At 46.7% G+C, this 10,730-nt stretch overlaps 2 protein-coding genes across 2 annotated transcripts; both read right to left on the reverse strand.

The window, feature by feature from the left end:
• Window positions 1-2,129: 2,129 nt before the first annotated feature.
• On the reverse strand, window positions 2,130-4,193 carry LOC105557289. Its single transcript, XM_012004487.1, has one exon. It carries the CDS (start codon window positions 4,191-4,193, stop codon window positions 2,130-2,132), a length of 2,064 nt encoding a protein of 687 aa, XP_011859877.1.
• An 11-nt stretch (window positions 4,194-4,204) lies between these two features.
• Window positions 4,205-5,496, reverse strand: LOC105557290. The gene is made up of 2 exons (XM_012004488.1): window positions 4,268-5,496; window positions 4,205-4,223 (listed from the first exon to the last, which is right to left on the reverse strand). The coding sequence occupies exons 1-2, from the start codon at window positions 5,494-5,496 to the stop codon at window positions 4,205-4,207; spliced, it is 1,248 nt and encodes a 415-aa protein (XP_011859878.1).
• Window positions 5,497-10,730: the final 5,234 nt, after the last annotated feature.

Here is a 10,730-nt window from a genome sequence, read left to right on the forward strand (position 1 = left end):
GTCGTACACAGTATCCGGAATAAGTTAACGTTTGGGCTGGAATATTGTGTAATCGTATCATCGGGCCATTCTTCACTGATGGCAATTTGACATCTGAAAAGTACGTAAATTTGTTGAACGATAACATAATACCTGCAATACAAGCTATCGTTGGGGATGCATTCGAGAATGTTTGGTTTCAACAAGACGGAGCTCAAGTTCATTTTGCCCTAATTGTACGCAATGTACTGAACAACGTTTTCCCTGACAGGTGGATTGGTAGAAGAGGTACCATTGAGTGGCCACCAAGATCACCCAATTTGTCGCCTCTTGATTTCTTTTACTGGGGATACTTGAAAAGCAAAGTTTTTGAAACTGTTACGTCCCGAGTAACCTTCTCCTCTTATATATACAGGGTGTCAGATTCGATATGGACGACCCCAAAGATTATAGTAGATTGGGTTAAACTGAGAAGAAAAGTTATATAAAATTTTACAAAATCGTAATTATTATCGCCTGATTCAGAAAAACGTCTGAGCCAATAAGGCCGGACTCGGCAGCATGCAAAATGGTGTATTTGTTGACATCTCTGAAAAATCGATAGCGAGAGGTGGAGTCACGCATCGATCGATGAGAGACGGTGGCGAGCGGGGAGCGGGGAGCGGTGAGCGGGCGAACGCGTTCGCTATCGTTTTTTGAGAGATGTCAACAAACACACCATTTTGCATGCTGCCGAGTCCGGCCTTCCGCTCCTCCGTGCACTTATTGGCTCAGACGTTTTTCTGAATTAGGCCGATAATAATTACGATTTAGTAAAATTTTATATAACTTTTCTTCTCAGTTTAACCCAATCTACTATAATCTTTGGGGTCGTCCATATCAAATCTGACACCCTGTATATACATATCTCTCACTCAATAGTTTACTTACTCTTCCTTCAACAAATCGATATGCGTATATATTTATAACAATAGCATAAGATAAAAACTCTCCTAATGCGAAACGAATATTACTTGGTTTCCTCTTCCTTTTCACCTCTTGTTCGCGATTCTCTTTTGGGAGAGCTCGCTGGACCGCTGCGGTTGGAAGCAGGGCTGAGAGGACTTTTGCGACGAGAGACTCGGGGAACGGATGCACGCGTTAGAGGGTAGAAAATCACGTGATCGAACACTCTGGGCGTTTGAGTAAAATACCATGGTCTGTTTAATAAATATAAAAGCTTACAGTTTGAGCAGTCTATGATTTAACGGGGATGATCAGTCTCTTAGTCACTTGCACGGGTCGATTATATTAATCGATAGCCGGCCTCGTGAATGTGGATGCCCGTGAGCCGTGTCCACGCAACGCCGGCGTGCGATGCGTGGTGAGCTTGAGCCGCCGGTGATGCTGTATCCCGAGCTGTCCTGGTTGAGTCGCATTGCTGAGAGTTCACTACGTGTCCCCACTGAGTCTATTCTTCGATGAGAAAATGAGAAAGTCCACAAAAGAGCACTTGATAATTATCCGTACTTCAAGACGCGTGTACTACGTACGGTCGCTATGAGACAAAGAGCGCCGGTAACGTACGTGAAGTCGCGCGGTCGCCTCGCGTCGCGATCGGGCATGCGCGGGCAGCGCTCATGCGGCGCTGCACGATCTGACCCGGCTGATGCTGCCATCACGCCGGGGATGAAATAAACGAGATTCAAATTAATCTCGAACATTCCGCCCGCCATCAGCAACGTTGTTGATGATCCCTGATCTTAAGATGAGATTGGCAGGACGGAGAGCTTGATCACTGGTCGGATGAGCGTGGCAGTGGCTGTCCTCAAAGTCACCACCCGCACGAATCCATCCTTCCTAGGATGTAGGGCTGAGATCCGGGCTAATTTGCATGGTGGTAGCCGCTCGTCTGTGATGAGCACCAATGATCCGATCTTGATCTCGTTGTTCCTGTGAGGCCACCTTGAGATGACCTGTTGACGTTGTCGGTAATGCGCTGACCATTGTGTCCAACAATGTTGTGCCTTTTGCTGGATGAGTTGCTATCGTGAGAATCTTGAGATTGCCAGGTCGGTGAGTGATGGCTCTGGTATGGTGGTGAGCGGACTTCCTACGAGGAAATGGCCTGGCGTGAGTGCTGAGATGTCTTCTGAGTCGTTACTCAATGATTAGAGATGTCGCGAGTTGAGAATTGCCTCAATTTGAGTGAGCAATGTGGTGAGTTCCTCAAAGGTGAGTACGGCTTCTCCAATGGTGCGCCGTAGTTGGAATTTGATTGGTTTCACGACGGCCTCCCATTTTCCTCCCATGTGAGGTGTCGCTGGGGGATTGAATTCCCATCGGGTGTTGTCTTGCGAGAGCAGGTGAGAGACTCGCTGATGTTCTTGAGTGCTCTGGATAAACAGCCTTTTGAGAGCTGCATCCGCGCCGATGAAATTGGTGCCGCAGTCGGAGTGCAAGGTGTGAGCAATGCCGCGTCTGGATGAGAAGCGTCGATAGGCGGCAATGAATCCCTCCGTTGAGTAATCACTAACCGCCTCGAGGTGTACTGCTGAGGTTGAGAAGCAGACGAAAACGTAGATCCAGCCTTTACAGGTTTTGGCACCTCTTCCTTTCCATGTTTTGACGGTGAGTGGCCCTGCGTAGTCCACGTCTGTATGAGTGAACGGTCGTGCCTGCGTAACCCGAGAGAGAGGTAGTTGGCCCATCAATTGATGAGCACGGATCCCCCTCAGCCGAGCACACGTGACACACCGCAGAATGTGAGACTTGACAGGAGCCCTCCCGCCGAGAATCCAGTATTGTGGTCGGATGTGTGACAGCGTGAGCTGCATGCCTCCATGTAGAGTCCGTTGATGAGCGTGAGCGATGATCAATGACGACAGCTGAGAGTGACGAGGCAATATTACAGGATGTGTCGCATCGAGTGAGAGAGCTGCGTGAGCGAGTCGTCCGCCGACGCGAATGACTCCTTGAACGTCGATGTACGCAGTTGATCGGTTGAATGAGTGTGCCCTTGCCAACGGTGAGTCTGCTTGTAGCGCCTTGAGCTCGTGAGAGAAGTGCGTTGCTTGAGCTGCCTGAATCCAGAAGAGCCTCGCTTTCTCCAAGGTCTCTGGAGAGATGTGTCTGACAGGCAATGAGTCGTGGACCTTCCTCAACCGTGAGACGAATCTGAAACAGAGAGCTGTAATCCTCAATAGTTTAGTGAGGCTTGAGTACCTGTAGATGAGTTCCCATTGATATTCAGTCCTTGGCGTAACCGTCAATAGCGAAACGCCCGGGCGAGCTTCTGTTGCACTCATCTCGTCAGAGAGTGCTGGTTGCGACTGCCATGAGTCTGGTTTGAGTATCCATGGTGGTCCCGTCCACCAAAGTGATTGACCTTGAAGTTGAGTAGTCGTGAGGCCTCGTGATGTGCCATCAGCCGGATTGGAAGTTCCAGGTATGTATCTCCAGTGAGCAGCTGGAGTGAGTCCTTCAATTTGAGCCACCCTGTGTCTGACAAAATCCTTCCAGCGTGATGTATGAGATCTGATCCATGAAAGTGTCACTAGAGATTCCGTCCACATGTGAGTTGCCGTTACGTCCATGTTCAAAGTGGCCTTGACGTATTGCATGAGTCGAGAGAGCAGTAGAGCAGCCGTGAGTTCAGGTCGCGGGATTGAGAGCCGCTTGAGAGGTGCTACCTTAGTCTTGGAGCACACAAGTGAGAACGTGGCGCCGTTTGAGTCGTGAACGGATATGTATATGACTGCAGCCATTGCCAATTGAGAAGCATCAGAGAATCCATGAAGTTCCACTTGCGAGTCGCTCCACGTGTTGAGCCGCTGTGGTATTGAGAGCTTGGCCAAGCTTGTGAGTTCTTCTCTGATGATGAGCCCCCGGGCTGAGAGCTGGGATGGCAGTGGATCATCCCATTGGAGCTTGTGCAGCCACAGCTCCTGCAAGAGAATTTTGGCCTTGATCACTACGGGTGATGCAAAACCAAGTGGATCGAGTATCTGAGCCACTTCAGATAAGACGAGGCGTTTTGTGAGTCTGCCTTCCGAGCGTGAGTTTCGGGTTGAGAATGCAAAGGTATCTTCTTGAGGGAGCCATTTGAGTCCGAGTATTTTGGTTGCGCACTCGTCGAAGGTGATTTGTGAGCCTTGGTCTTCGCTGTCGGTGACAGTCTTGAGTATGTCGAGATGAGTTGCATGCCATTTTGCCAGTGGGAAGCCGCCCGCCATGCAGAGGCCCTTTAGTTGATGTGCGACCTCCTGCAATTGTTGTATCTGCACCATCAAATATGTCATCGACATACCTGTCATGAGTGATGGATGGCACAGCTAGTGGGAAACTATGTCCTTCATCTTCTGCTAATTGTAACAAGGTCCGTCCGGCTGAGAATTGTGCGACCTTCGTCCCGTCAGTGACCGTTGTTGAATGATATGGCACCTCATTGAGCTGATTGTCCATCCACAGTATCCGCTGTAACTCCCAGTCATCCTTGTGAGTCTGAATCTGTCTGTCCATTTTGGTGATGTCCGTAGCGAACATGTGACGATGTCTACGTATCCATGGTAGAACCTTTGAGATGTTCAAATGTAACTTTGCTACAGTGTACATGAGGTCGTTGTCCGAGTAGCCTGATGTGGATGCGCTAGAGCCATTAAAAGCTACCCTCAGTTTCGTTGTAATACTGTCAGGCTTGAGAACACCGTGATGTGGCAGGTGAAAATGTGAGCGATGACTGGAGATGGATGATGCCTTCGTCATGTGGTTGAGTGTCTCGTAATTAATCATGAATTGTTGATAGAGACGTTGATAGTTCACGTCCCTTGAGGATCGTCTGCGTAATCCCTTCAAACATTGATGAGCGACGTTGTAAGAATCACCCAAAAGATCGTCTGGTGAATTGAGTAGAATCCTGACGATGTACCTCTCTGAAGAATCACGAGAGTGTGTAGTATTGAAGTGCTTCTCGCACCTCTGCTCGTTAGGAGTGAGCTGAGTGACATCGTGAGTAGGCACCTCCTCTTGATTCCAAAATTTCGTCAACAGCTCATTAAGAGCATCCTCGTTGAATTGAGTAGCAGCATGATGCGTTGATGTGCGTGTTGCTTCTCTATTGACTGATCCAAGAACGAGCCATCCGAAAATGGAGAGTTGCGCTATCGGCATGAGTGGAGAATGCCTAATGATATTGGGCTTGATGATTAGCCCGTCCGCGTCTGCGCCGATGAGGATGTCAACTGGCCGTGGGATGAGAAAATCAGGATCGGCTAATGCCAAGTTCCTGAGATGCGGCCATTCTTCCGGTTCCGCCTCGAACGATGGTAAGATTGATGTAACTGTCCGGAGGACATGAGCTTGAATTGTGGCAGCTGCGTTGGAATGTGTCGAGCGTAACGTGAGTGACACGACTCCTCGTGTCCGAGTACACTCCTTGCCTGCAATTCCAGTGACGACAATACCTGAGTATTGATGAGGGATGTTGAGCTGCCGAATGAGATTCTCCGTGACGAAGGTGAGTTCGGATCCTGCGTCCATGAGTAGACGCGCTGAGCGATGAGTGGTGGATGAGCTGCCACGGCTGTGGCGAGTAGAGTTGAGCAGGATGAGCGGACGCGTGAGCTGGTCTCGACGCCTGCACCGTCTCTTCAATTTGCGGGCGTGCCCGACGCACCACAGGTTGATTGAGCGGACGAAGCTGTCAGTGAGTGGCGGAGTACGCCGATGATGCGGTGCGCTTGCGTGTGGCACAGCGTTTTCTCCTGATGAGCGTTCCCCGAGAAATGCTCGTGACGAGGGAGCGCAGAGGGCCATGAGACCTCGAAGTAGGTGTGTTCCTTGAGAAACGCCTTGTGCGTCTCTTCAGTTTGAAGCCAGAACTGATTTACTTCTTCAACAGAGATCTCTGCAGGAGACTCCGGGAGAATTTCTGCGATGTCCTTGAGAGTAGAGATCCGACCCAGCTGCGTCTGCACCCTCAGGGCGAGTTCCGTGGAGGGCCGAACCGGAGACGCCGTCCTCGAGGAGAAGCGATCTCCCGGCCGCAGTTCCAATTGCTGAGTCACCGGGCGGTCCGCCTTGCCCGTTTTATGACGTCCGACATGGTGAGATGACACGTGAGAGAGCCGTGGTATCACATGATCGATGAATGTCACTGTGTATATGAGCGCCGAGCAGAGATAATGAAGTCTCTCCACGTTTGTGAGCTGCTCGTTCGAGATGATCAGACTTGAGAAGAGATCTCGAAAGGCAGGTCATGCGGCATACTCCCCGGTGAACTTGGGGAGAGAGATGTCCGGCAAGCGTGAGTGTGTCTGTCGGGTCTCGCCGGCCGATGAGAGTCGCGTGAGAGGATCGTGAGATCACGTGATCAATGAGTGGGACCGTATCCTTGCGCGCCGCCGATCACGTGATCGCTGCGTGGTTGAGCTAATCCGTCCGAGAGCCTCGCCGCAATCCGGCTCGAAGGACCAAAAAATGTTCGCGATTCTCTTTTGGGAGAGCTCGCTGGACCGCTGCGGTTGGAAGCAGGGCTGAGAGGACTTTTGCGACGAGAGACTCGGGGAACGGATGCACGCGTTAGAGGGTAGAAAATCACGTGATCGAACACTCTGGGCGTTTGAGTAAAATACCGTGGTCTGTTTAATAAATATAAAAGCTTACAGTTTGAGCAGTCTATGATTTAACGGGGATGATCAGTCTCTTAGTCACTTGCACGGGTCGATTATATTAATCGATAGCCGGCCTCGTGAATGTGGATGCCCGTGAGCCGTGTCCACGCAACGCCGGCGTGCGATGCGTGGTGAGCTTGAGCCGCCGGTGATGCTGTATCCCGAGCTGTCCTGGTTGAGTCGCACTGCTGAGAGTTCACTACGTGTCCGCACTGAGTCTATTCTTCGATGAGAAAATGAGAAAGTCCACAAAAGAGCACTTGATAACTATCCGCACTTCAAGACGCGTGTACTACGTACGGTCGCTATGAGACAAAGAGCGCCGGTAACGTACGTGAAGTCGCGCGGTCGCCTCGCGTCGCGATCGGGCATGCGCGGGCAGCGCTCATGCGGCGCTGCACGATCTGACCCGGCTGATGCTGCCATCACGCCGGGGATGAAATAAACAAGATTCAAATTAATCTCGAACACCTCTTTTGCAATGTTTTAATGAAATATTTTGTATCTAAGGATCTAGAAAAGATAGAACTACGATTCAAAAACAGAGATACTTCGCTTCGCATAAGGATGGAAATAATTAAGAGAAAAGAACAGGAAGTTTATCAGAAACGTATTGTTTTAAACTTCCTGATTTTTTATGCAAGATTTCCCAAAATCGGGGGAAGAGAAAGCGTGGACCCTTGCCCCCTACCACCATTCTAACTAAGCAAAACGAACATAGGTCATCTCCGAAACATAAAATACTGATTGGCCCTTACAAAACACTCCCACACCCACATTTTGAGTACATAAGGAGCTCCCTCAACCCTTCGAACCGAGAACGGACAATCCTTCGAGCCAAGAACGGACAACTCAAGATTCAGCAAGATCCAGGATTCTCTCAGGACTCAACACCCAGCACATACTCGTCTCTCGACCGGAACTCTCTAGAATTTAGGCAGCGTTTCTAAGCTATCCTCATCAAACATCTAGGTACTTTGACCGTACCTCTGTTCGCAATAAAGTCCTTTGTTACCAAAAACTCTTGAGATTCGAATTTCATTTTCCTGCTGCAAATTTAGGAATAGTGATACCAAGGATTGTTACGATTATCGCTGCCAATGGTGTGGCCCCAATCTGTAGGATCGTCGCTGCCAATAGTGTGGCCCCATCCCGAAAATAACAATTCTTGGGGTCTATTTAAAATAGCGCAGGCCCAATCAATAGGATCGTCGCTGCCAATGGTGTGGCCCCATCCGACAATTCTTTGGGTCTATAATTTTTTTTTCTATAGTAAATTGTATTAATGCCTACAAAAGGCGGATTTAGGCAGCAGGAGAAGAGATTAAAATTTCAAATTAAACAAGCATTTAACTCTAACCAAGATCCCTTCCCTTACTACGAGCAACTATCCAGTTTGCTCAGTAAGCGCAATAATAAAACTGCATCAGCAACGCAACAAGTCCCTTCTCCACATTCTTACCCCATCCTCCAAAAGATCGAAGTAGAATTAAACTTTCCGCAATACAAAACAATCCTTAAAGGCGACCCACGTAGGTTCGCCTACAAAATCCGTCAACTATTTGGAGACGGATTCCCCATCGAACTTCCTAAAAATTTTCCTATCCTCCCTCCCTCCAACACCACATAAACTTCACACAATCGATCTCCGTCCCTGGTAAAGCGCTTAAATGCGTTGACCCAAAAGGGAGAACCTTAATAAAAACAAACTTAAAGGAACCTCAACTAAAACATAACAATTTGGTGACAGCGGTGGGATACAAAAGATTGTGCGAAATTAAATAAAGATAAAGACATCAAATAAATCATGTTGTCATCAGTATCAACCCTGCAACGCATCCCACCATCCGGTACACAGGACGGTACGGGACAAGTAGAGCACGTAGATGTCCAAGAATTGCGTAGAGCGTTAGCACAATACCAGGAAGAACTGCTTCGCCAAAACCAACAAATCGAACAAATGTAATCAACACAAACTCAACAATCACAAGCGATAGGAACGTCAGTGTATCCAGAAGGAGTATTAGGTAACTACTTGCATTTTTCGTTAAGAGACGCGTTATAAGCAGTGCCGGCTTTCGATGGAGAAAATATCCCATTCGTGTATTTCGTTGAAGGGTGTGAAGAAGCGCTTAGTATGGTAACACCCACTCAAGAGTTAAATTTGGTTCGCTCAGTACGTAATAAACTAAAAGGCGACGCCCATAGATCCATCCTCGGGAAAACTTTTAATAATATGAAGGAATTAGTAGAATTTTTAAGAATAAAATACGGTCCCAGAGAAACGGTTTACGAAGCCCAAGGACGATTAGCCTATCTGTACCAGAAAGAAGGTGAAAAGGTGGTTACATATGCAAACCGCGTTCGAGAGTTAGGGAAGCGAATCCTCGATGCACAAAAAAGAGAAATCGGTAAAATAAGTCCGGAATTTCAGAATTCTATTAATAAGCACTTGAAAATGAGTTTCTTGCGCGGATTATGTAAAGAAATAATAATAACCAAAGAAGGCACATTCGATGAGATAGAAAGCCGCGCGATTGAAGCCGAGAAGGAATTAGAAACTATTGAGATGTTAAGACGGGTCGTACTTGCAGAAAAAACACCGACCATAAAACGAGCCTCAACTCTACGGATTAACGCCGAAGTCGTAACGTGTCAGTATTGCCACAAAAAAGGGTACACCGCTGACCGGTGCTGGCAAATTAGTAAACCCCAAGGAAATAACCACAATAAATTCAATTCTTCGCAGAACAAAGTCAGCAATAATAATTTTAATAACACTAACAGTAATAGTAACAATAACAACAATTTCCAACAACAATCATCTCTTAGAACGGCGCAAAATTTCGATCAGAACGCAGTGGTAATTTGTAGATATTGTAAGAAGAACGGACATACCTTGGAAGAGTGTCGTAAACGCATTTATAACAATAGTATCCGTCAGAATACGCAAGGGCAGGGAAACGGACAACTTCCCGCGAGTTCAGGGGCGACCCCGGGAACCTCAAGCACACGCCCCGCGCGAGCAATAACAGCGGAGGCCAACACAGATATCGAACAGTAAATATCACACACATAGAAGACGTACCATCAATAAAATTGGAAAGTCAAAATTTCAAGGGAAAGCTAAAATTCTTAGTAGACAGTGGATCGGGGCCAAACATTATTAAAAGAGAGTTTGTTAAACCCGACACCGTGGTAGACAGGAATGAAATTCTGAAATTAAGTGGAATCACGACGCACCATGTGACCACCTTAGGGCTGGCACAGGTAGACATCTTAGAACGTCTAGTCGGATTTCATTTGGTCGAAGATAATTTTCCGATACCACAAAATGAAATTTTAGGATCAGATTTTTTCAAACAATTTAAAGCAAAAGTCGATTACCAACAACGTCATTTAGAATTGGATGGTACGTTAGTCCCCTTCGAAGAAAAAGAAGAGATATTTGAAATTCCGGCAAAATCAATTTCTGTAATGCACATTAAAATTGCAAACCCGGAATTAAAAGAGGGATATGTTCCTCGTCTAAACGTAACAGAGGGAGTTTACTTAGGAAACGCTCTTGTTACCGTTAGGGACGATAGAGCATATCTACAAGTAATTAATCTGACTGAAGAAAAAGAAAGGGTTTACATTCCCACAGTCAAAATATATGAATTCGAGACAAATCAAATTCCTAACTCAAAATCAATTTCAAACTCGAGAACAAATTCTAATTCTAATTCTATTTCATTCGCGACTCCTAATTCAAATTCAACATCGAATCATTTAGGTGATTCCATAATGAACTCTAATTCTAATTCTATTTCATTCGCGAATCCTAATTCAAATTCAAAATCGAATCATTTAGGTGATTCCATGATAAACTCTAATTCTAATTCTATTTCATTCACGAATTCTAATTCAAATTCAAAACCGAATCATTTAGGTGATTCCATAATAAATTCTAATTCCAATTCTATTTCGAATACAAATTTCAATTCAAAATCAACCTCAAACTCAAGATCCTGTCTAAATATTAAACAAGAAGACAGAAAAGAAAAATTAATTCAAACTCTAAGACTAGAGCATTTAAATGCCGAAGAGCGATTACATGTT

The sequence above is a fragment of the Vollenhovia emeryi genome, unplaced genomic scaffold (assembly GCF_000949405.1).
Source record: "Vollenhovia emeryi isolate VEMERY1.0 unplaced genomic scaffold, V.emery_V1.0 DF939530.1, whole genome shotgun sequence".
Classification (NCBI taxonomy): domain Eukaryota; kingdom Metazoa; phylum Arthropoda; class Insecta; order Hymenoptera; family Formicidae; genus Vollenhovia; species Vollenhovia emeryi.

Excerpts from the sequence above, each read along its gene's own strand:
- LOC105557289 (XM_012004487.1), bottom strand. The coding sequence starts at position 4,193 with ATGGCGGGCGGCTTCCCACTGGCAAAATGGCATGCAACTCATCTCGAC.
- LOC105557290 (XM_012004488.1), bottom strand. The coding sequence starts at position 5,496 with ATGGACGCAGGATCCGAACTCACCTTCGTCACGGAGAATCTCATTCGG.